The sequence below is a fragment of the Symsagittifera roscoffensis genome, chromosome 5 (assembly GCF_963678635.1).
Source record: "Symsagittifera roscoffensis chromosome 5, txSymRosc1.1, whole genome shotgun sequence".
NCBI classification, from domain to species: domain Eukaryota; kingdom Metazoa; phylum Xenacoelomorpha; order Acoela; family Convolutidae; genus Symsagittifera; species Symsagittifera roscoffensis.
Genome location: NC_087066.1, coordinates 47024325 through 47050511, shown reverse-complemented (window position 1 = coordinate 47050511; position 26187 = coordinate 47024325). Strand labels below are relative to the sequence as shown.

General features: G+C 35.4%; 3 protein-coding genes across 6 annotated transcripts in view; 1 reads left to right on the top strand and 2 right to left on the bottom strand.

Annotated features, from left to right (window-relative positions):
• LOC134845881 (N-alpha-acetyltransferase 15, NatA auxiliary subunit-like) overlaps positions 1-26187 on the bottom strand; it is a 361253-nt gene that overhangs the window by 99502 nt on the left and 235564 nt on the right. The window lies entirely within an intron of this gene.
• Positions 1-26187, bottom strand: part of LOC134845880 (X-linked retinitis pigmentosa GTPase regulator-like) — a 409218-nt gene that overhangs the window by 158108 nt on the left and 224923 nt on the right. The gene's annotated exons all lie outside the window — the stretch shown is intronic.
• LOC134846758 (phospholipid-transporting ATPase ABCA1-like) lies at positions 593-25173 on the top strand. The gene is made up of 7 exons (XM_063864149.1): positions 593-916; positions 1231-1465; positions 7081-9330; positions 9536-9682; positions 10633-13669; positions 14195-15212; positions 24940-25173. Exons 1-7 carry the CDS (start codon positions 593-595, stop codon positions 25171-25173), a joined length of 7245 nt encoding a protein of 2414 aa, XP_063720219.1.

The following is a 26187-nucleotide window of genomic DNA, read 5'->3' as shown; positions in this document are numbered from 1 at the left end:
TCAGCTTTGTTCAAAATTGACGATATAGATGGGTTCCTCATAGGGTGGGCTTGGACAATGGTGATGGTTTTGAAAATACGATCGGTTAAGTTTTGCCTCTTTTGCGTAGTCTATTGAGCTAGTCAACTGAAATGCTGGTAAAAATTCAAAGAACGGATGACTTGTAATTTTGCCCTTTCAACTCAGTTGCCAATAAGCTGAAAACTTTGTACCATTGTCAACACCCCCACCCTATAGGGTACCTCTGATACACAAGAGCTAATAGGACAGCTTCAGAAGGTTTTACGGATTTTTCAGGTCAAAAAGAATTTTCTAAAAACGTGCTAGAAGAAAAATAACTTTTTGAAAGGAGGAGGTGCATTCAGCGCCTTTGACTCGGAATGTTTCCGGCATTAACAAAAACAGCTTAGGAGCCTATGTATGTAATCTGCTACTAGAGGGAAGGTTGTCCAGAGGATTTTCAATTTTTGGGGTCTTTTGCATCATAGCTCTCCGAAGGAAAACGTAGCCCCACCAAAATATAGCCCCCCAAAACAGTAAAATCAGCGAGTGGTTGGGCGAAATATATTTTTTACTCGGCTGTGAGATTCAAATGGGAAAGACATTAAAAACAAATAAATATTTTAAGGACCTGGTGCGAAATTTGGATAATAACAACCTCAATCAAGTGCTTGAACCGGGTGGCATGTTCAACATCTCGGCTGTTCCCTCTCTTTTAAACCCAACTACAACAAGCCTGAGTGAATCGACCCTGGGCATTGCAGAGTTTGTGAGTGATCTAACTGAGGCTTCTACACTGGCAGCTTTGGGCATTATGTTCTTGACTAATAATGGCGACTGGAACCCTTGCGTGCCAAATAAGACACTGCCGGTCTATATCAGATTTGTAGACAACTCCACGCCCAATCGAGACAAGGTAAGACAACGAATTCTCAAAGCTCGCAGATTTTTGACTGATTGTCCCATTATTGCAACCAGAGTCTTTACCGCGCCCTCCCACAACATAATATGTTCGCCATGTCAAGCTTTTAAACCTGCCAGACAAATAATTATCTGGCAACCTTTTTCTTCAGGGAGTTAAAAAGTTCACCGTATGACCCAGTGTAAAAAAGACTTCAAGCATATCATATATTTTCTGCAAAAACTATCCCTGCCTCAACAATTTGGTCACCAGAGCAACCTCTGAATTTTTTCTTTTTAGTGTACTCAGAATTTTTGTTTGATTTTCAGATCTCCAAAGAAGTGTGCAGTCTACCAGCCTCGGACCAGACTGCCCTTTTTGCACCTACTAACGACTTCCTTCAAGAGGCTATGAACGACACCAGCACAGCCCAGGCATTCATGAACTTCTTCTTTATCGTCTCTTCTCCGTCTTTGAGGCCAGCTGTGGAAAACACTGTCAAAAGTCTCACAGACTTGTTTTCTGCATATGGAAATGACAGGCCAGGAGGGAATACTAGCCTGTGTGAGTACCATAGAACTCTCATTTTTCCGAATTTCGCTTCACGAAAACCTAATTTAACTGACTTCTGATAATCTAATTTGCATAAAAAACGTGTCAGCGTGAAGAAGTGAACAAATTTATACCAAAATAACTTGCAAATTGAAAAATTCTTGAACAAGTATTTAGAAATTTTACGAAGCTGAAACTAGAAAAGAGGAAGCCGTTTCGTTCTCTACCTTTTTAGGCATATTGTAGATTATCAAAAAGCGACATTATGGCAATTAATTTTGTTACATTGGAAACTATACTCTGAACAAAGTCCAATCCTACCAGGAATATCTCCGTTTTAAACTGACTTTTCTTAAAAATTCAATATAAATTTATGCAAAACTACGAGAAGGGCTAACTGGTTCAGCGTTATGTAAGAAGCGGGTTTGGCGGGTTCTCACCCAGGAGCCTGGTAAAAAAATGACAAACAAAATTATTAACTATTTGAAACTTTTCAGAATAATTTTGTCTTTCATACAATTTTTCTGAACGATTTTCAATTTTGGTCTTTAAAAAATGGAAAAAAAAGCTGTTTGAAGTGCCGCGAACAATTTTTTATTTCTTGGGAAGCATGTGTTAGTCAGAACTTATTTCAAAAAGTTTCTACTGATTTTTTGGAACTAAATGGATATCTAATCTAGGAAGGCAAAAAAATGACGATATCAAAACGCAATGCTCAAAGCAAAATTTTTTCGAACAAAAATAAGTCAAAGATATTTAGACATATCAAGCGACATTATAGCAATTAATTTTGTTACATTGGAAACTATGCTCTGAACAAAGTCCAATCCTACCAGGAATATCTCCGTTTTAAACTGACTTTTCTTAAAAATTCAATATAAATTTATGCAAAACTACGAGAAGGGCTAACTGGTTCAGCGTTATGTAAGAAGCGGGTTTGGCGGGTTCTCACCCAGGAGCCTGGTAAAAAAATGACAAACAAAATTATTAACTATTTGAAACTTTTCAGAATAATTTCGTCTTTCATACAATTTTTCTGAACGATTTTCAATTTTGGTCTTTAAAAAATGGAAAAAAAAGCTGTTTGAAGTGCCGCGAACAATTTTTTATTTCTTGGGAAGCATGTGTTAGTCAGAACTTATTTCAAAAAGTTTCTACTGATTTTTTGGAACTAAATGGATATCTAATCTAGGAAGGCAAAAAAATGACGATATCAAAACGCAATGCTCAAAGCAAAATTTTTTCGAACAAAAATAAGTCAAAGATATTTAGACATATCAAGCAGAATGTATCACCATAACTTTTTCTAATTTAAGCAGTCGTTCATTTTAGCCTCTGATCAAAAAACAATGTGTCTACCAAAACAATTTGTAATATAGTCCGAATCAACTAACTAGTCTTTCAAATTGTGCAAAACTTATTCAAATCTCCATTTTTTGAAAGGGAAAATGTGAAAATCTGTCAAATTTTGCCAGAACATTGTGTAATTTCCGCATACCTACAGGTAATTTTTTTCCTGATACTTAATTGTTGCTTTGTTTTGAGACACTTGAGTCGTGTCTCTCCTTCTTTAGAATCAATTACTTCCAATTGATGAAGTTGTTAGCTGACTTTCTACAATTTACAGATCTGATAATTTCACTTAAAACTTTGGAACCTCGTGTACATGTAGCTTCAAACAAGGAACATATTTCCTCATTTCCTCTTGTAGTTGTTACTTCTTCAAAGGTTTTCTCCGTTTAAATTTTGTTCGCAGGAAACATTTCTGCTGACAATGAAGAACATTTACTACAACTCTCTATGCAGTGTCTTAAATCAAAACATCATATTGATAACTGGGTTGAATATATTGCTTGAAAGCTTATAGCAATAAGTTTCTAACAACCAATTTTCTTGAATTGTATAAAATTGAGACACATTTTAAAATTTTTTTTTTTGAATTAGATTTTTTTTCAAAAATGATGTCTTTCGTCAATGATTACACCTAACTATTTGACGTTTTGAGATTTTAACTTTGTCCGTTTACTTTGCGGGAGTTTATTTCTCTTTATTTCTTTATTGTCCTGATGGCAAACAAACTGTTTTTCTATCAGAGAGATATTTTTTGGGGAAGGAGTGAACAGGAACACATATGCCATACATTTGGCTTTTCGCAAGCAGAATGGATTGATCAACTGTATCAAAGGCTTTGGAAAGATCTGAAAACAGAAAATCACAAACTTTTTGTGTTTGTCCTCTAACTTAGTTTCTGAGAGATCAATCATGGCATCAACTGTCGACATTTTTCTGGTTATTAAATTGCTTGATCGATAACGTTTTTTTGGTAATATACTTCGCTAAAAGATGTATTGAAAGAAAACTCAAAAATTTTGCCGAAAATAGAAAGGACAAAAATTGAGCCTTAATTGCTTCAATTAAAATTGTTGCCTCATTTATGAAAGGGACAACCTTAGCAACTTTCAGACAGTTTGGACAAAAGGTCTAACTCGCAATTCTTATGAAAACATTACTTTTGTGAATGTTGCGGAAACTATTGGATTTGTGATCATCGAAAGAATGTTTGAGGCTCTATTAGAATCCTCATTTTGTGTTGTTTGAAAAATATTAGATATACCCGAATATTTATAAATGACCATTTCGAAACGAAAAATTTTACCTGACACTTTTTTCCCTTTTGGAAAATCACTAGCTTAGGTAAAATGTTTAACCAGTTCTGGACAAATTGACACAAAAAATATCAAATTTTCATTGGTTATTGTATTTGTGCTTGTTGTGCTCTTACATATTTGCTTCTCATTTTTCAAATCATTGATAAAACCAAAACAAAACAATTTTTGTAGTGCGTAAGCGTGATGTCTTTTTACTAAATAAATTGGCATAGTAATCTTTTTGATGGTTTCGAAGGAGGTTTTGACTCTTTGAGTATGTTTTTTCAGACTGTTTATATACTCCTCCTTCTTTCAATTTTAAAGTGAATTAGGAAATTTACTCCTAACGGATCAAGCATTTTTCATTTTAATATCAATCCAGAAAATTTTCAAAATGTTTTTTGTTTTCTGTAAATGGATAAAAAAACGTATCTTTTCAACTAAAATTTCATTTCAAAAAATCAAGCTCTTTTTTGAAATTAGCAATTGGATTTTGGTCAAAATTTTCCAATCTAGTTTGTTTAGGTTCCAATCAAATTATACTCTCGTTTTCAGTAAATATCAAAAATATTTCTACATTTTACATCGATGTTTCATCTGCAACCCTAATTCTTTCTGAGTTTAGTTGAACAAACACATCACGGTGATCAGATATCGCTTGTTTTGATATTGTAAAGCTGCAATTATGTTTGCAAAAAATATATCTAAAGTAGTAATAGTGTTTGTAGCTATTCTGGTAAACTTATTTTCTTGAGACACAAAGATGAAAACTAACAATTTCTTTTGAATAATGAAATTCAGTTTGTTTTGAATTCTCAGAATGGTTTATACTCAGATCTCCATTAAACCAACGTTTGGTTTCCAAATCTAAGCAAAGATCAAGCAAAAGGGTCAATAAATTATAGTCTTTTCAACAGATACTGTCAAAAAACTAAAATTGTCATTTTTAGTTCCCGGCAGTTCATATATAGCAGTGAATTTTCATAGTTCCTCAAACGGTATCAATTGATCTTTTAACTTTACCAGCCGAATTAAACTAAAATTTTGAATCTAATATTACTCGCTATCATTACGGACTACAATCGATGATAAACTAAAACTATCAAATGTAATCGAACAAAAAAAATCCATTTTCAAACTATCATAATCAATCAATTTAAAGTTAGCAGAAAACATCCAGAAAAACTGCATAAAGTTGATTATTAAATATTTTTACCGAGTGCGGCTGATCCAAAAAAACTCCCTGATAAAAACTATTTTTTTTGTTTTGGTAGGTAAATCTTTTAACTTATTTTGAATAACTTTGGTTACTGGGAAACAAAAGATCTACCACTTGGTTTGAAATTTTTGACAGATTAGATTTTTGTAATTTGAAAAAAAAAATCAAAAATTTTTATTGTTTTTTAGCAGAAACAAAGGGTTAGTAGCCATTTTTTCAAATAATGTGGGGAAGTTTCATGCTTGGGTTGGTTTTTCCATCATCAACTTTTCAACTAAGCATTTTGACGGAAAATTTTGGTACCATTCTGAAACATTATTTTATTTTTAGTTCAGTTTAAAAAAAAAACATTTTACCTGTGATCATTTTTGTTAAATTAAAAAAGATTAAATTCGGAACAATCAAGGCTTCGCTTTTAAATCTAAGCAGTCTTGTTTTGTGAAAAATTATTGTGCATAGTTAAATAAACTGATTGGCGGAGAGTACTTGTTGGGCTGTAAAGTCTAGCCAGTATAGCTAACCCTGATACAAAAAAAAAACATTTCTTGTAATTTTTCGTTTTTTATTTCGAGAGATCTTAAATTTTATCACCAAAAAATTGATTTATAACGGTTATAATTTTTCTTTTAAAATGCATTCAACTTTTTTAACTAAAAGAAGGTAAATTATGCTCCTTAATAAAGAAAGTCAAAACGGTGCAACAAGAATGACTTGTAAGTTTGAAAATGGATTTTATCTTTTTGATTTCCTATTGGAGTGCAAAAACTACATATTGATCCAGTTCTTTTTTACTTGGCTAGTTTAATGAGAATAGTGATGACTCCAGCATCTTTTGAAACTTCATGAGCTTTATTTGGATGTATTTGTTTCTTCAAAACTCCGAACTTTGTAAAAAAACCATTTGATGATTTCTTGGTTAATTGAGTTTTGTTTATGGCTATGTTTTAAGTAGTTTTTCACAAATAGTGTTAGAACAGCTTATTTATGCCTAACTGAAACTCTGAAAATTTTATTTAAACAATTAAAAATTATTTTTGGAGTTTTTTAGCGCCATTTTGGGAACCAAAAATTAAAAAAAAAACAATTTTAAATTTTTATTTTTTGTTGACTTTTTGGAGTCATTTTCTCCTAATTCTTGGTCCAATTTTCCTATATTACTGTCAAATATAATTAATAATAATAATAATTGTAGTTCCTGCGAATCGCAGAGGAGCTATCAGTAGGCCTTAACAGTCATGTCGAGGATAGTCCATTTGTATTATCTCCCCACATTCCAGACAGTGTTATTTTGCTGCGCGAAGCTGTTTTTTGCGACTCAAGGCCGTTTTTTTGCGTCTAGAACTTTTACGTGGTCCCACTATTGCAGCCAAATTTGGTCAGGTTGTGGTAGACCTGAAGCTGGAGGTCAAGTGAGAGCTTGTCCTCACACACTATCATTGCCATGGCATGGGATCGAATACACGATCTGACGATTTCAAAGTGAACGCCTTACCACTGTGCTAAGTGCCTCCAAATATGAGGCTAAGTAAACGGTCAAGCTGTTAATGTGGACAAAGTGAAGTTTTCAAGACGAGCTTTTGCGAGCCTTACTCCTCGTTTAGCAAAGATTAGCACTCAAGTTAGAATTTAATTAGATCTTAGTTTTGATCTTTGTTGAATCATTGTTGAATAGTTTAATCAGTAGATCATAAAAAAAGGTTGAACTCTTTAAGTAATTAGGTTAAATCACAATCCACGGTCACATCTTTTGGTGTTTTCAGTGACGTTCTTCTGCGGAGAGCTTGACCAAATGGGAGCTTCGGCCATGAAAGATTTCAATGACACATCTTCGAGTGACGTTGAAGGACTAAAAGCGAATGCGTATGAAGATGACCCGGACCTCAGCAAGCAATGCAACGACATCTTCAGGAACTACACGTCCCAGTCAATAGTCACCAGCAACATCTGGAGTTTTTTGAAGCCAGTTGTGGTTGGAAATATTTACTATACTCCCATTAACCCAGAAACTGACCTTTTAATGGCAACTTTTGACAAATATTTCAATGCGTATGCAACGGTTGTGCAACAATTAACCAAGCTGGCAGACTCGAAAGACGAACTTTACTATGATCTACAGTATCTGGCTGGCTCTGACCCGAGTACTCAAGTCAAAAACTACAACGTGTCCTACCAAATTCTGAAAGCCATTTATACATTTGTGATGGATGGTCAGGCGCAGAATTATACAACAGATGATCTGGCATACTGGGAAAAAACATTTAACCAGACATTTGACTCTTTGTCCGAAGTTTCCCTTCTCATGTCTTGCTTTCTCACAAATAGGACTTACGGGGTTTCGTCCGAGACCAAAATGCAGGAAATTGTAGCACCTCTGATTGACAAACGGAAGGTTTTAGCTGGGATCGTCTTTGAAAACTTCGGAACATCGGTCAAAATAAAAGAATCCCGAGACGCTAAGTCCTCCGGAAGACAAAGACGAGCTGTCAAAATTCCAAAGACAATGACTTACAAGATCCGGTTAACCAGCGGAGATGTTCCGGATACAAATGTAGATGTCAGACAGCCTTGGACTCCCGAACCTCTTACGAATATTCTTCCGCCAAGTCTCGATTTGAAAAGTCTGTCTTCAGGCCAGGTAATTTTGATGGACATTCTAGAAAAAGCGTTTATAAGACTTCATGTCATCGAGAATGGTTTGGAAAACGATACCGAAGAAATTGGAACCTGGATCAAACAGTTCCCGACTCCATGTTATATTGAAGATTATTTCCTCTCTTACATCAAGTACCTTATTTCATTTTTAATGGTTGTCTCGTGGATAGCTCCAGTCGCAATTACAACCAAGAGTATCGTCTACGAAAAGGAATCACGACTCAAAGAAGTGATGCGAATCATGGGACTCAAAGGCTCGGCTCACTGGCTTTCGTATTTCGTGTCAACGTTTACAATTTTACTTATAACTTTGATATTCCTGTCGATTATAGTAAAGTATGGTAAAATATTAACATATTCGGACATCACTTTGCTTCTTTTTCTGTACCTTGCGTATGCTGTCGCGACTATCATGTACTGTTTCGTTTGTTCGGTTTGCTTCGGAAAAGCGAATCTAGCAGCCGCTGTTTCTTCAATTTTATTTTTCATCACCTGGCTTCCTTTCAGTTTTTACCAATCGTACCAATACACGATGCCCTATTACATAATATTTCTTATAAGCCTGCTGCCGAACACTGCGTTTTCTATTGCAATTGCGCTGTTTGTAGACTTTGAGCGCCAGGGCGTCGGCGCCCAGTGGGTTTTCATAAATAGGGGACCCGATACGGATAACTCTTTCTCGGTTGCGCATTGTATTCTGATGTTATACATTGATTCTCTACTGTTCCTTTTTGCGGCACTTTTGATTGAGCGGTTGAACCCTGGAGAATTTGGAGTTCAGCAGAAGTTATGTAAGAAAAGGAAAAAGGCGAAACACGACGATCGGGACAACTCGGAGATCGAATTTGACCCGAATTTTCAAGTCGAAGGCCCCAGCTTTGAAAAAGAGCCTGAAGGTCTAGAAATTGGAGTTCAAGTTCGAAATTTGATGAAAGTTTACTCAGCTGGGAACAAAAAAGCTCTAAACAATTTGAATATCAATTTTTACCGCGACCAAATTACATCTTTTTTGGGCCACAACGGAGCGGGTAAAACGACTACTATGTCAATAATTTGCGGACTTTACAGGCCTACAAGTGGGGCTGTTTTTATTGATGGGATCAGCGTCCAAGATTATCCAGACTTGGCTCGAAAAAGGATTGGAATTTGTCCTCAATACAACGTACTATTCGGTGACCTGACAGTTTTGGATCATTTGGTGTTCTACGCTAAATTGCGTGGCAAACGGAAGAAGGACATTAAGGAATTTTCGGAGCAATTGTTGAAGGACTTGGAGCTTCCGGACAAGGCGAATATAAAAACGAAGAACTTGTCGGGAGGCATGAAACGGCGTCTCTCAGTGGCCATTTCATTCATAGGTAATGTTATGAAAACAAAAACTACTTCATGCGCCTTTTCAGTGCAATTTGTTTTGAAGACGTTGAAAAATTTGCAAATACTGTGAATTTACCGCAAGATTTGGAACAAGAAATCATAGTCAAAAACTGTTTTCGAAAAAGCGTTTTACTGTTTTTTTTTGTGATTTTTTCTTGACTTTTCTTGAAAATAGCTTTTCTAATACAGGTGACAACACGACGGTGATTCTGGACGAGCCAACCGCGGCGGTGGATCCGCATAGCCGGAGGGGAATTTGGGAACTACTGGCCAAGTACAAGAAGGGGAGGACTATCCTTTTGTCTACTCACCACATGGACGAAGCTGATGTATTAGGTGAGTCCTATAACCAGTAGTAAAAAATCGCGTACTAGGTGAGCGGATTTTAGTTAGCGATGGTGAAGTGGTAACATCTTCTCAATCGAAAGGTCGGATGTTCGAGGCCCACAATGACCCGAGCTGGTTGCTTGAGAATGAAGTAACCATACCCGTCCAGAAAAATAGCCAAGAAGCTTGCATGCAGGTCTTACGAAGGCGCGCTATAATGTGAAGAGCTTAGTAAATCGTCTTAATTGTAATTAATTTTAAAAAAGCAATTGACATTCGGGATCGTTTTTTTATTGAAAGGCTGTATTTCTAAACAAATATTGTCTGGAACATCGAAATTGCAAGAAAAATTTTGTCAGATATTAAGATGTGCTCTTTATAATTAATTCTGTCTTTCCGAACTGCTCGCAACTATTTATTAATTTAATAATTTTTAAGTTCTTTATTGAATTCGAAGGTAAAGTATTTGCAATCAAAAAAGATCCACAACATAAGCAGGGCATTTTCATGGATAGTATTGTGAACCTGGACTTGCCATTTCATATTTTCTCATTGACTCTGTCAATGGAAAAATTTCATAAGTATTTTAGAAGTTTCATTTTTCTTCTCATAGACAAAGAAAAAGATTAGCAGACATTCTTCGATAATTTTTCTAAGTATAACCAAGTTTTCTTTATACTATTCTGTTATTTTTACAAACTTTCAGCCGTTTTTCAGGGTGACGAGAAGGAATTAAATACAACTGCAAGAGCCAGTAAATACTTTGAGCAAAACAAAAACTGTTGTATAAGCAGGTAAAATCTCGGTTGAGTCTGATTCTGATCGTAGAATTGAGAACGTTTTTTTTTTGAAAACTATCAAAACTTGACTATTGAAAAATAGCTCAATCATTTATTCTGATTAACGTTAACATTACCTTTAAGATATTAGGTGAATGAGGGTAAAATTTATGTGCTTAGGCGACCGGATTGCAATCATTAATGACGGCGAACTGGTCTGTGCTGGAACGTCTCTGTTCCTCCGTCGCCAGTACGCGGAGGGATACCAGCTAGTTTTAGTTCGAGATCCGGAGGCGAACCCCTTCTACGAATCCGAATCAGAAACCAGCGAGCCTGAAGACTCAAAACCAGTCGTTCGTTCGGGAGAAGAAGGAGAAACGGATAACCAGAGTGCCGGTCGGAAAACTACGTTTAGCATGCATACTGTTAAACTGGAAATCGCGAAGTCTCAAGCAGCTGGCAAAAAATGTCTCAAGTTTATCAAAAAGATTGTCAATGGCGCCAGTTTGAACAAAAGCGTGGGCTTCGAAATGACCTTTACACTCCCTTATAACTCTTTGGGGTCGGGAAAGTTTACAGAACTTCTGGAAGGGATCGAAGCTAATAAGGAGAAGTTAGGAATCTCTGATTATGGAGTGTCGGATACTTCTTTAGAAGACATTTTTCTAACAGTCGCAGAACAACGAGAACCAGAAATTAGCCCGATTTTGCGGAAAAAGTGGACATATTACTGTTGTTGCGGATGTTGTAGTTGTTGTTGTAAAGGCGAAAAGGCGGAGAGATTTTTCTACAAAAAAATAATTCCTGATGAACATTTAGACCAACTTCAAATGGATGAAACTGCAGAAGCTGCGCCTTCGATTGAGTACAAATGCTTGAGTGGTCGCAAATTGAAAAACCAGCAGATTATTGGTCTGTATCTGAAAAGATGGGATAATGTCAAACGCAGCCCGAAAGCTCTTTTTTCATCGCTCATTCTGCCACCTTTGTTTATTTTTGTCGGGAGTTTAATTGCAGTTTTAGTCGCACCCGCAAATGAAGAGCAACCGAACAAACTTCTAACTGTTTATGACGTTAATGGACCTAAAAATGGGCCATACATGTTTGGTTCACTTCCGACCATAGAAGACCCAAATATGACTCGCTTAATGAAAGACTTGATAGACTACCCCCATCATTCATTTAGGTGCATCAAAGGCTTAGAGGAAAAACAATTCCCTTGCATCAAGAAAAATGATAAGTTTACAAAACCAAAAACGCCCGCATTTTTAGCTGGATCAAAATCGAAGTATGATCCCTTTAATCCAAATTCAAGAAAACCATCACCAGAATGCGATTGTGAAAGCGGGTACCCCGTGTGCGACGCAATGGCGGGGGGTCCCGTGCCCCCGAGAAAAACCCTGGACACCACAGACAAACTGCAGAACCTAACAAGTCGGAACATTTCCGACTACATTCTGAAAACACGACTGGATTATAAGTTCAAAAGACTGTACGGTTATGAAGTTAGACCGTTAACAAATTACGATGGAACATTTGACTACAAAGGATTCAGAAAATCTTTTAAGCTACTCGAGATGTTTTTTGAGAACAACACTTTCGTTACTCCTAATTACACTTCGGGGCTAGATTGGGTCGAATTTTTCCACGAATTAAACTCTATTGGCAATTACACTATCACAAAACAAAATGTCAAAGTCTGGTGGAACAATAAAGCAATTCATGGTTTAAGTAGTACAGTGAATGCTTTGAATAACTTGGTTCTCAGATACAGTCTACCGTCTAGCAAAGCAAAAGACGAATACGGAATCAAAGCGTACTCTCACCCTTGGGCAAGGTCTGTTGAACAAATTGCCGACGATGTCGTCCAACAACAGTTCAACAACATCATCTTGGCCATTTGGGTCATCATTGCTCTTAGCTTTGTTCCAGCTAGTTTTGTGGTGTACCTGGTAGAAGAACGGAACTCTAAATCGAAACATCTCCAATATGTTTCTGGAGTGACTCCGACTATTTTTTGGATATCAGCGTTTATTTGGGATCTCACAGCGTATATGGTATCTATAGCTCTGTGTATTATCATCTTTGTGATGTTCCAGGAAGAATGCTACGTCAGCAAAGACAATTTCGGATGTTTGCTCCTTCTGCTTCTTTTGTACAGCTGGGCCGTTACGCCTCTTATGTACTTAGCCAGTTATATTTTCAGGAACTCCGCAACCGCGTATGTCCTCATGATTCTGCTAAATTTCTTTGTCGGCTACACGACCACTTTGGTCACATTCATGTTTGATTTGTTCAAAGGTGATATGGAAGAGGTGAACAAAGTCCTCGAAATTTTGTTCCTGATTTTTCCTCAGTACTGTTTAGGACGATCATTATTCGAAATGGCCTTGAACCAAGCAATGGCAAACCAGCTTCAAAACTATGGAACGTACGAGTTCAAAAACCCAGTCGAATTTGACATCGCCGGAAAACTTCTTTTGAGTTTGTCGATTCAAGGTTTTGTGTTTTTTGCAATTCTCCTGTTGTTTGAAAATCGCCACGTCATAAGAAGAATGATTCACAAGAAAAAACAAGAAAAGCAAAAAAATCCTGATGTTTTCTCAAGAAAAACTTCTGTTTACAACGAGCCACAGGATTATGAGAGCGATGTCGTCGGAGAGGAGGCGGCGGTTCTGGACGGCGACCATTCAACTGCTCCAGTTGTCGTAAAACAACTCCGAAAACGGTTCGGTAAATGCAAAAAGACTTTCGTCGCTGTTCGAAATCTAACATTCCACGTCAACAAAGGATCCTGTTTTGGACTCCTAGGCGTGAATGGAGCAGGTAAAACAACAACGTTTCAAATGTTGACAGGCGACATTTTACCGACGAAGGGCAAAGCGTTCGTCGGTGGTTACAATGTGGTGACTCACTTAAACGACACTAGAAAACAACTCGGATATTGTCCACAGTTCGACGCGCTTGACAACCTTCTAACGGTTCGTGAGAACTTGAAACTCTACGCTCGATTAAGAGGAATTCCGAAAAATGTGAGACGAGAGGTGATTATGAGTTTGATCAGACGCATGGAATTGAGTATATATGCGGACAGAATGGTAGGCACGCTAAGCGGCGGTAATAAAAGGAAATTGTCAACTGCTATTGCTCTATTGGGTGACCCTCAGATTGTATTTTTGGATGAACCTACGGCTGGGATGGATCCGAAAGCAAGAAGGTACGCGAATAGTTTCTTAATGCGAGTTTCATACGAAGATTGTTCCGCTATGGTCAAAACCAAATGCCAAAAGATCACCTGTTGGTGATATTGAATCTTAGCCGTTATCAACTATCCCGACTTTATTGCTGTGCAATTTTTCTATAACTTTTTAGAAGTGTCTCAATTGATAATGTTTTGAATAGATTTAGACTATGATTTCCGATTGTCCCATGCTGCTCTTTTTGAAATAAACTCAAAAATATCACTAGCACTAAAATTTAACCAAACCATTTAGAATTCAGTTGCTTATCTGCTCATATCGAAATTAAAGAACCGCTCAAAAGTATTTTTTTAAAACCATATAACAAAACAAAACAATATATTCTCGTTATTTGAGTTATTTCCCATTTTAGCCCCCTTCCCAGCCTAGTAACAAAAGTATAGCCTCGCCATAGTAAGGTTTTTGTTTGATGGGGGCTATAATTTATTATGGAATACAATAACTTTTAATTTAAATGAAAAAAGTCATTATTTTGTTCCCAGGTTCCTTTGGAAATGTGTCCTTGACGCCGTGAAAGAGGGCCGATCAGTTGTTCTCACCTCCCATTCCATGGAGGAGTGTGAAGCCCTGTGTACCACTTTGGCCATAATGGTCAATGGAGAGTTCAAATGTATGGGCACAACCCAACATCTCAAAAACAAGTACGGCGAAGGCTATTTAGTCGAAGTTAAGACAAAACCGGGACTCTCCGATGCGGCAGAGGCGCACTTCCTTGCCAAGTTCCCAAACGCTATAGTAAAAGACAAACTTCCTACTTTAGTTATGTTTCAAGTTCCAGTGTCTGGCTTAAGTGTCGCCGAGATCTTTAAATTCATGGAAGAATCCAAAGCGCCGCGACGCGAGTCGGGCGTCGCGGATTTATCCGACGTGGGCGAGGATGGAAAAATGGTTGACGACTATTCTATAAGTCAGACTACTTTGGATCAGCTGTTCATTAGTTTCGCCAACATGCAAACGGATGCACGCGAGGGGAGTTTACCACGAACGACCTTGTATGACCCGAGAGAGAGCAAATACTTCTCGGCAAGGCCAGTGTCCGAAGATGATGACGAAAACTCAAATGTTGTCGGCAACGAACGATACGATGAGCAAAACTTCCAAGAAAACGAAGATGCTAAAAATGAAGCCGTTCGAAAACGTTCTATAAAAAGTTCAAAAGCGGATAAATCACCTTTGGGCGAAAAAAAGTCGATTGATAAAAACGCGAAGACCGAAAAAGCATCTGCGCCAAAAGAAACCGAGGAGGTGACTCCTGAAAACGAGGTAGTTACTAAATCGACTTTGAAAAAACGAGTAAGAAAGAATTCAGAGGCGACGGATAAAATAGAGGAGCCATTTCTACTCAACCCGTCTCAAGAAAATGTCGATGATGATGGCACTAATGAGAAAAAAGACAATTTCAATGAGTCGCCTACGAACGCAAAGGACTCGTCGGGAACCTCAGAAGCGATGAAAAGACGAGTGAGGAAGAAGAAGTCATCTACTACTTCCTCAGTGACAGTTCGGAAAACAACGGACGACGAACCTGCATATAACACTAGCCCTCAGGAAACAAAGGAAACTTAATAATAACACTGCATCGCTTGTTTTTTTGACACCTAGACAAAATCTTTTTTCAGAAACTTATTTCGTCATGAAATGACAGTTTTTATACTCAGAGGATACCGACATCTTTCAGGTCAGATTAGACCCTGAAAAACGACAGATTAGAACAATCAAATCATAGGTGTTTGATTAGAACAATCACATTAAAAAAGGTCAGATAAGAACAATCAAAAGATTGGCGTTTAGAGGGACACCATGATTTTTGCCAATGCCTCGGGGTGAGGCAGCATCAACCAATCCAAAAAGTTAAAGAATATACTCACCCTGGATACATAGCCAGGGGAATACTTCAGACTTCCTTCCACGAACGTCCATCATCCAGGAACGTCCAGAACTATCCAGGAACCCTGCCAGGAAGTCTGCACGTTTTTTTCTGACAAATGTTGAAAAAACAGTATTTTCAATCTAAATTTTTCAAAATAACACATCAAAATAATAAAACTGAGGTATTTGGGAGGTTTACTAGGAAATGAAAAAATCCTTGAAAGCCAGGTCTGGACATCTGCTAGGAATGTTTTCAGGAATTCCAGGAAGTCCAGGAAATCTTGCATCAGTTAATTCGGTTTGATTCTAATTTTGAATCAAAAACTCACTTCAAACATTTCAACTTAAGTTATACGAGTCAAAATACTAACAAGGATAGCCGGTTACTGTGCAAGTTGCACAGAATTTCCCGACCAGTCTTAAAGAATTACAAAACTATTTTTCCAATTAGTGCCGTTTTTTCGGCTTGGTGTGATGAAGGAATTTGAGCGAAAAAAGCGTCGTCAGTCATGTAAAATATGCAAATGGGAAAACAATTTTTGAAGACAAATAACTAGAAAAACAAAATTAAAATAAAAAAACTTTAATTTTTTTTCTAATACTTCAAATTTTTTCCCCGAATTTCTGAAGTTTTTGATTCCTAAGATGAAGCTAAACACTCCAAAAATTATTTTCATTATAGTAAAACTAAAATTTCAAGGCTTAAATTAAGCATAAATAGACTAATGTGAGCCTGCTTACTCCCCCGAATTGGACGAAAAATCGAAATTTTTATACCAGTTTTTGTTGACACTGGGGATTTTTTTGGAAACTTTTAAAAGACGTTCAAATCACTATCTAAGGAAAATCAGACTGTTATATCGCTCGACCCAGTTCGATCGTTAATTGTGGTACCTGATTTCGCGTGGAAAAGAAAAAGTTGAAAAAAAACTAAAGCACACCCGAATACAAAGCTTCTCCAAACTTTAATGATGGGAACAAAAAAACTAAAACACACCCAAAAACAAAATCCTCCCCGTTTTTCAAATGGTCGGAGCAGTGATAAATAGGATATCAGCTTTACAAAATTGGATAGAGGAACTCACCTTAGTTCAGTTGGGAGCCAGTTTTGGCCCTTATTAATGCACCTTGTACTGTAATACTACACAGACAAAAGACCATTGTCTAAATTGTTTATTTAACGACCCAATTCTAAATTGGAGCGTGCCATTTAAATTAAAGCCTCTTTTCACTAAATCAATTATTGACTGATTTACTCTTATTAGGACTATAAAATCTTGTTTTGAAAATCCACTCCTTTTTAAATACTTGTCCAATTTTTCTCATTTTTTCATGCTCAATATTTTAAAAGGGCGGCGGTTTTTAATACGTCCCTTTTAACTTAACTTGAAACAAACTGGATAAATATTTAGCAGTCTTGCCGGCTGCACTGAAATTCTCCTTGCTTTGATTAAGCAGAGATGCACCTGCAATATGATGCATCAGAGAGAGTAATATGAATTTTTAATAAGACAAACTGAAGGCTGCGGTTTTTATCAAAGGGGACTAATAAGTTAAAGATATTTGATTTGAAAAAATCATAATAAAAACTAGTTGAAAATTCCCTTATTAGAAAGGGAGAATAAAGGAGCAGGTGAAACCTGAATAATTAAAGATTGAATCAGCCGCCGGTTTATGCTTACGAGCAAAAGGACTGGCCTGAAATCTTCAGTGTTTCATTTTGCTCAGTAAGCAGCAAGTTAGTTATCTTCAGTTAGACCTTTTCAAAAAATAATTAATTTTCTTTTTCTGCCTTTACAATAAAAATAAACTAGCCTTTTTTCACAAATAAAATAGAGAATAAAATTCTCATTTAAAGTTCGACAAAATTATAAATCGAGATACTCGAGAGACCCACACCTGAGGAAGTCTGGACTACAAGTACCCAAAGGACTACGGCAAAGACGACACTGACGCCCAAACCAGAAGTGCCGAAGTGGACACCATCAAGAGCGACCCATACATACAAATCAGTCATCGACCTTAGTAAGAAGATAAAATATTGATGAACAAAATAAGATTAGCTCAACCTTCCCTCATAAGTATATTTCTTTAAGCTGTTCCATTCGCTTATATAATCTAATTACCCAGTGCTTTGTATTTAACCAACTAATTAATTCATACCTTTTCTAACTATTGTTTCTACTCTACTTTTTGTCAAGACAATTTGACGATTTAAGGTGAGACTTATAACTTAGGATAATATTACTAAGCATTCAACCAGCAATGAGCGCTTAGTAAAACTGGTGCGACCGCAGCAGAGAACTACTCCTTAAGAAATTCCATTTCCAACAAACTCGAAACAGCTTATAAAATTCAAAAAAAAATTATTATTAGGATCTGTGAGTATTTGTCAGATTAGTTTCCAACCTCAAAAAGCTAGAGACAATGGGTATCTTTCGATAGAAACACAATTTCATTGTCTTCTACTTGACAGATATTCCTAGTAGGGTTCTTGCGAAAGCATCCCCTGCGCTAGCAGTCGCCCACGATATTCCTCCATCTCGAGGTCTATTAGACGGTTTTCTAACTGACATTAGCTCATGAACTTAACTATTATCTATTATTATAATAATATATAAAATTTCTGAAAGAATCGTTCTCTGCCTAAGTCCGCTAGTAAGATATACCCGTTTTGTCCAGTAATCCACTAAATTTTTGCCGAAACTTCAGTTTAAAGTTATCATCACTAAAATTAACGAAATTCTGTATTAAACTAAAGTGCTCAAAAACTTATTAAATATCTTCAATATTTTTTCGAGGGGGTTACGTGTGCGATCTAAGAGTGCCCTAAATTGTATGATAAATTGAATTCTTCATCACATTATCTCAAACCATCCACGTTTGTTGCTATTTATTCTAATCCTTCATCATTTCTCGAGGCTTATCCTCATTTTTTCTTAAACTAATTTTAATTCTATCCACCTTAACATAACTTAAACCTAAATCATCCATCAGTAAAACTCCCAATTACTGAAACTAAGGAAAAAAATAACAAAAACCACGAAGGAAGGAACGGATTTGGGTGTTTTTAAATAAATCGTTAGTTTTTTTAAATACAGTTTAAATATACACCTAATAAACAATAAGATTACGCACTGAAACCAATCATAAACGTTAACCACATAACACCAAACACCAAGTTTTAGTTTCAGTACAAAAATATCAGGTTTCACAACAAAAACTAAGTTTAAAACACTGACACATCCATTTTATATTGATAAACTAGGTTTCATATGATAGCATAAGCACTAAAAAATTGATTTTTCCCAGCCAAAATTTTTGGTTTCAGTCTAGGTTTCAGTTATAGGGTCAAACGTTTCAGTTAAAATAAGTTTAGTTTCCGGTCAAAATTTTAAGTTTCTGTAAACGGATTCGGGAAAAACAGCAAAAGTTGAACTAGTCAAACCCAAATTTGGATACCATAAGTCAAAAACCTGGTCTTAAATGGTACGTTTTTGTTAGTTTCAGGTTTCAGAACACAAAAATTGAGTTTTTGGTCTCAAAATTGAGCTCCGAACGCCGAATTTTAACTTTCTAGAGAAAACTAACCGTGTTAAAACCCACCAAACCAATTTTAAAATTTGGTTCCTAAGGCTGAAACGTACGTTTCAGAATTGGTGTTTTTGGTTTCAGAACCAAAAAATTTGCTTCCCGAGTGAAATTTTTGTAAAATATTGAAAGATAATAGGAACCCTTAATGCACTAACAAATTTTTGAACTCAAAAAACTTCTAGAAGGTGTTAGTTTGAGCCCTCAAACTTATAGTTTCAGAAAATTAAAATCGCCGTTTTAGGCTAAAGTGTTCATCTTTTTGGCAATTTTCTTGCTGGAATAAAAATATATTAGTGAGACCAACCTAAATTTTCAATCTCAAAACTCTAGAACCAAGTGGTTTCAGTTCTCGAAATCATAGTTTCAGCCCCAAAAACTTAGGTTTCCGCAAACAAATTTTCGAATTTGAAGTTGCAAACCTGTTCCAAATTCTAATTTACACAAGACCAGCTATCAAAAACCAACTTTTTATTTTCATGCATCGAGTTTGTGAGAGTTTAAGAGTTTTAGGTTTGAGATTTAAAAAAACCTTTTTAAGATATCAAAAGATTCGATTTTCTCGAATTTTTTTGCAAGATAAAGCATAAACTAGGTATACTAAAGCTTCTAGACAATTTTAAGATTAAAAAAACTCAACTTCAGCTACCATAGTTTCAGGTTTCAGATTATCGTTTCAGTCAAAAATTGTTGTAAAAATTTCAACAAAAAAATTAATTAGTGAGCTAATAATAGCCCAAAAAGACATATAGTTATATTGTTAACCATACCAAAAGCATCAATTAAACTTATGTTGAAGAAAGTTTCAGGTTTCAGTTAAGATTTCAGCGAATAAAAACTTGAAAAACTTAGAAAAAATTTTAGAATAAAATTTTTTTTTGTTCTCATTTTATTATTAATAACCTTTGTTAATATTCAATAATTCCTCGGAGGTTTTCATTACTCTAAAACATACTAATCAATTAGTACAACTTAGCTTAAGAAAAAAATCATCGTAAAAATTAATGTCAACACATTTTAAAATTGACGTCAGTACAATAAATTTAAAACTCAAATTAGGAAATAAAGTCTCTAACATCATATGGTATATCACTAACACGGAAAAAGATCATATTAGTATACTAGCAAAACACCCTAACGACGATAAACACGAATTATACGTCTTTTTTTGACGATACACTCCAGAAATTGACACAATTCTTCAGCAAATAAAATTACCAAATAATATAATTTATATACCGCAAGAACGATTAATTGCTTCACTCCCGATTGCTTTTTCATACCATAATATTCCTAAGCACAAAACTACCTGCATTTTAATCAATTTTTATTAAAAACCCAAATTTTTCCTTAACAAAAATTTAAAACATAACAAGTTCATTCCAAATTCATTAGAAAAATTTAAATATACTTTATATTGTTTATCATTCCCTAAATAAATATTTATGTCCCTAAAATGATGTAAAACGCTATGATCAACTTTTATCAAGTAAATACAACAGCATTTAATTTAAAACTAAAATTAAAAAATAAATCCACAAAAATTATTTGGTATATCACCAATATCCAAAAAGATCAAATCACAATTTTGTCCAAACACCCACACAAAAATATTCACGAATTAACCATTCTCTGCAGCAGCAATACCCCAGAGATAACTTCTATCTTAAAAAAGCATAAACAGCCCCATAGCACTATTGATCTATCTAACAAAAATTCGTATTCTTTAAACCCAGCAAACTTCATTGTAACTTAAATACAATTTTTTCAGTCCGTACAATTGATCAGTACACAACACATCCAAACACTTTATATATTGTTAACAAAACATTGAGTGAATTAAACAAAGATGGCAAAAGTAGTAGCATACCCAGATTTAGCTCTCGAAAAATTTACCGGCTTAGATCCAAATGAAGATGCAAGAGAATTTCTTGATATAGTAGAGAAAAAGATAGCATTTTCCCTAGGCACTAGACCAGGAGATGCAGGTGGCGAACAAGACGCATATGATAACAGACAAAGAGCCTTATTTGGTTCAATATTAAGAGGTCCAGCAGCTCAATGGTATCAGGAATTAGCAGCAAACTTACCTTGGAATGATATAAGAGATCAATTCATAGATAGATTCACTGATGATAAGGATAAATATAGGAGACGAATAGAAGCAGAAAACATAAAAAGACAACCTGATGAATTCATTAAAAGCTACATACATAGATTAAGCACTGCAGTAGACCGTGGATGGCCTAATCCAACTTTTAATGATGATCAAAGAACAGCAAAGAAAATGGAATTCTTTGTACGCGGCTTAAGCCCGCCAAGCTTGAAACAAAAGGCTCATCAATTCCTAATTGAGAATCCACCCGCAACATGGCAACTATTGAAAGATTATATTGCCACAAAAGACTTAAGTTTTGCAATAAGTAGTGAGTTTATCGGAACAGCATCCAGTAGCATAGATAATAAATTGGAAATAGAGGGAATAAAGGATCAACTTAATGAGTTAACAGGACTAATGAAGGATCATAAAATAAACGCAGCTTATACCCCAAAGGAGCATAGAAACAAACAAAACAACCCAATGTTTTGCAACTGGTATTGCATGTCAGGCCATACGATAAGACATTGCTTTAAATATAACGATCAACAGGAGCAAAATTATGACTCGCTTCAATTAAGAGAGAACTCAAACAGAAGTTACCATAACTATAGCAAGAGTAGGTCAAGAGTAGACAAAAATTTCAATGACATAAATCCCCAACAAGACGTCAGGCATTTGTCAAACTTCAAGGGAAGTTCTCAATCGCGTGACAGGTCGAAAAGTAAAAAACCTTCAACGAAAATAATGATTATCATTCACCTTACCAGATTCACAACTTTAGTGATGATGAAATTCCAGGAGACTATACCGATAATGAGTGTGAACTTGTTAATTTAAACTAGATCAGTCTCCGTCCGAACCAAAAATACAATTATATATTAATTTATACCAACATCCCGTCGGAGACAAAAATAAAAACAACGGTCTGGAAACCCAATTTCTAATAGACACTGGAGCAACATGTTCGCTTATTATACAGTTATGAACAATATTGTAAAATACAGCTTCTACAGCTGAATAAATGTAGATCAAACACAGTTGCTGTTAATGGAGAAAAACTTAAACTTATAGGTTATACTAATTTTGACTCAACTTATGGTACAATCACTGATAATCCGGTAAAAATCAAAGCATGGATTTCAGCCAAGAACGGATGCGATCTAAATATATTAGGAATGGATTTCATTTCTCACAACATTAAATCAATAAACTTTCCAAATTTAAACTTAGGATTAAAAAAATACCCAGATGTAACAGTTCCTTTCAGATTTATAAGAAGCAAAAGTTATCCATATCTAAGCTTTTATCAAAATGTACTTCTTGATAAAAAAAATAACTATTGCACCAAAGTCATCCCGCGTAATTTCAATTTCTCCAGCAGGCATAGTTTTCAAAGTAGGAACATCGTTTAGAATTGATAAGTCCTTAGAACAAAAAGGCATTAATGCAAAAAGCACTTATTGTAGAAATGAAATTAAGTCAATGCCTATCGTACTAAAAAATTTCAGAGAATCAAAAGTAAATATAAACAAAGGTGTAATAGGCCAAACGTTTGAAAACATAGAAATAAAATAAACCCATTTCTTCCTGCTTTAAAATATTTATAAATGTGAAGTTTTCATTAAAGATTTTATAACGCTTTAAGTTTGTGAAATTTACCTAACGTTTTGTATACTGAGCAGTAAATCTAATTTAATCTTACTAAAAAATAAGGTTACGAGTATTATCCTACAAATATACTACAATGAATAGCAGTTCTGTATGACAACCAAAAGGATATGCCAAAAAGCATGAACACGGATTTAATTCTTAACCGAGATCGAAAACAGTCAAGTACGCTAACAATTTTGGACCATCCTCAAAATCAACTAAAGATAGAGGGATGGGAACCTAATGGCTCAGACAAAAAAAGTTTTTCGATTTCAACATATTTGCAAAAAAATTGCAAAAGGCCAGGAGTTTAAAACATTACAATTTTACGAGTCTATAATAATTTCATTTTCAGGCGGTTTTATTAACTGAAAATTCAGTATTACACTTAAGGGAATGTCAAATTACCCTACGTACAATACCGAGAATTAATAGAGTGAAACCTTTGATGAAAGAACTAGCCAATGTAAAATTGTAACAAACTCATTCTGCGAAGTTAATTTGCACCATCGGTTTCTTCTTAGGGCCCAAGTAGGGACCGAAGACATTAATTATTATCTTTGTAGTTTTCAAGTTACAAAATGCAAACAAGAAGAAATTCATCAAATGGGAAATATCACCTCCTTTCTTCTCAACACATTGAGTAAAATTTTCAAATCAATATTCTTTATCAAAAATGGGCGAACAACGTTTTTCGACCCGACCCGCCGCAGATTTATGCCAGCATTTGTTAGTGGCTTCATGTAGCCTTTTAAAATTATGGTACCATATTCTTTCAACAACGCAAATGCTTGTTGGAGGCTGTATGCAGCCTTTGAGACTCTTATGATTCGCTCCTCACAATTTGGCCAAAATATCAAATCGGTAGTTCAAAATCCACAACATGCAGGCATTTAAACCCTTAAAAACAACAAATTTTCAGAAGCAACACTTTGAAAATTGGACCGCATCATCCTTAAGATTGCTTACGTTAAATTTTTGCGTCATAAAGTTCAGGATGACTTTCTGTACTAAAGATGTGAACATGGATTGGTGCAGGTGATTAAAACCGAAGAAGAATTATTACACTTATCTTATCGAATATTATACCGTTTGTAATTAGTCTTCAACTTTTCTTATCCTTGATATTTCAGTTTTGTTTCTTCCTTAATCAAATTGTTTCATTATCTTATCAGAAAATGAAACTAAGATTCCTGGTTATAACAAAAATGCTGTCAAATGAAATATTGTATATGTTTATACATGCCTTACAATTTTACAATTTTCTATTCGCTAATATTTGCATCTAGTAAATCCTAACCCAAGTTTATAGCTGTATAACTTGTTAGGGACCCCATGGTAAGCCTGTGGATGACCCCAGGTGGACATACATTTAAGATTAGGGGTTAATTAATGCCCAAATTTCCATTTTTTGCTTTAACTACATTTGCATTTTTGCTTTAAGTTTCATATCTGAGCTTAACTCAGTGTTGTAAAGTGCTTTATTCCTGTGGTTAATAAACACCATGATCGTCTTTCTTGATTTGTATTCCTGTGGTTAATAAACACCATGATCGTCTTTCTTCATTTGTTTTCCGTGGTGGGTTTGTGTGAACCCACAAGATTATATTTTCCACCTTTTATATACATACAATTTTACACTTTGTCCTTCATTGTCCAAACATTTGATAATTAGCTTTAGTATCCGAATGTAATTCGGGATTTTGAATATTTACTTATTTTACATTGATGTTTAGCAAAATGGAATATGAACCAATTTTGAATTGGAACTGCCAAAATGCTGACCCAGCACCAGAGGAGTTTAAAAGAAAGCTGCCTCTCAGGAAGAAACAACGAAAACCTGTAGCAGTACAATCTTTGTCAATGGACGACGGGTTAAATAAGAACCCTCGGAATTTTTCCAGTTTGACTCAAAGATTGGAACTGCAGAAGTGCAGAGAAGCCAAATTGGGTACGGAAAATCCAAAATTTATAACGAGTTTAAAGTACTCAATAAAGCAAAATTATAACAGATAGAAACTGCCATCGTTTATTGAAGTCGTCAACTCAACGACAATGGAAAAAGCGATGATGCCTATCGAGTTCATAACCCAGCAAGAAGTGGTTATAAAGAACGAAACCAACTTCTGGAAATTAAAGAAGAGGGAGGAACACGGCTACATCCTCAAGGCAGGAGGCACGCAAGTCACCATCCCGTTTGAGGGAGTAACTGCCTTTCCGAAACATGTAAAAAACAAACAAGAAGATTAAGACGACATTCAAGAACTTACGGACGGAATGATCAGACTGCGAATCAAGAACAAAATCAAAAAAAAGAAAATCGTCAAATTGCAACAAAAACTCGAGGCTTCACAGAGGAAGATAGCGATCCTCAGATCATACAACGTGGAGCTAGAAACCGGAAGGAAGCTCTAGATAAAACCTAACTTATCTTTATAACTTTTTCATTTGATGTTCTTTTTAAAAGTTTATAACTATAGTATTTAACCACTAAAGTGTTTAAATTTTCACCATGGTAACTGTAAGAATTGAACAGCTTAATTTTCTAAAAAAGGGGTGAGTTGTAGTATTGAGAAATAATACACAGACAAAAGACCATTGTCTAAATTGTTTATTTAACGACCCAATTCTAAATTGGAGCGTGCCATTTAAATTAAAGCCTCTTTTCACTAAATCAGATATTGACTGATTTACTCTTATTAGGACTATAAAATCTTGTTTTGAAAATCCACTCCTTTTTAAATACTTGTCCAATTTTTCTCATTTTTTCATGCTCAATATTTTAAAAGGGCGGCGATTATTAATACGTCCCTTTTAACTTAACTTGAAACAAACTGGATAAATATTTAGCGGCCTTACCGGCTGCACTGAAATTCTCCTTGCTTTGATTAAGCAGAGATGCACCTGCAATATGATGCATCAGAGAGAGTAATATGAATTTTTAATAAGACAAACTGAAGGCTGCGGTTTTTATCAAAGGGGACTAATAAGTTAAAGATATTTGATTTGAAAAAATCATAATAAAAACTAGTTGAAAATTCCCTTATTAGAAAGGGAGAATAAAGGAGCAGGTGAAACCTGAATAATTAAAGATTGAATCAGCCGCCGGTTTATGCTTACGAGCAAAAGGACTGGCCTGAAATCTTCAATGTTTCATTTTGCTCAGTAGGCAGCAAGTTAGTTATCTTCAGTTAGACCTTTTCAAAAAATAATTAATTTTCTTTTTCTGCCTTTACAATAAAAATAAACTAGCCTTTTTTCACA

What these genes read in the sequence shown, in the direction of transcription:
- LOC134846758 (XM_063864149.1), top strand. Translation starts at nt 593, where the DNA reads ATGGGAAAGACATTAAAAACAAATAAATATTTTAAGGACCTGGTGCGA. An exon ending in AGGAGGGAATACTAGCCTGT is followed by an intron (nt 1,466 to 7,080) that starts GTGAGTACCATA and finishes TGGTGTTTTCAG; the next exon opens with TGACGTTCTTCTGCGGAGAG. An exon ending in GGACGAAGCTGATGTATTAG is followed by an intron (nt 9,683 to 10,632) that starts GTGAGTCCTATA and finishes TTATGTGCTTAG; the next exon opens with GCGACCGGATTGCAATCATT.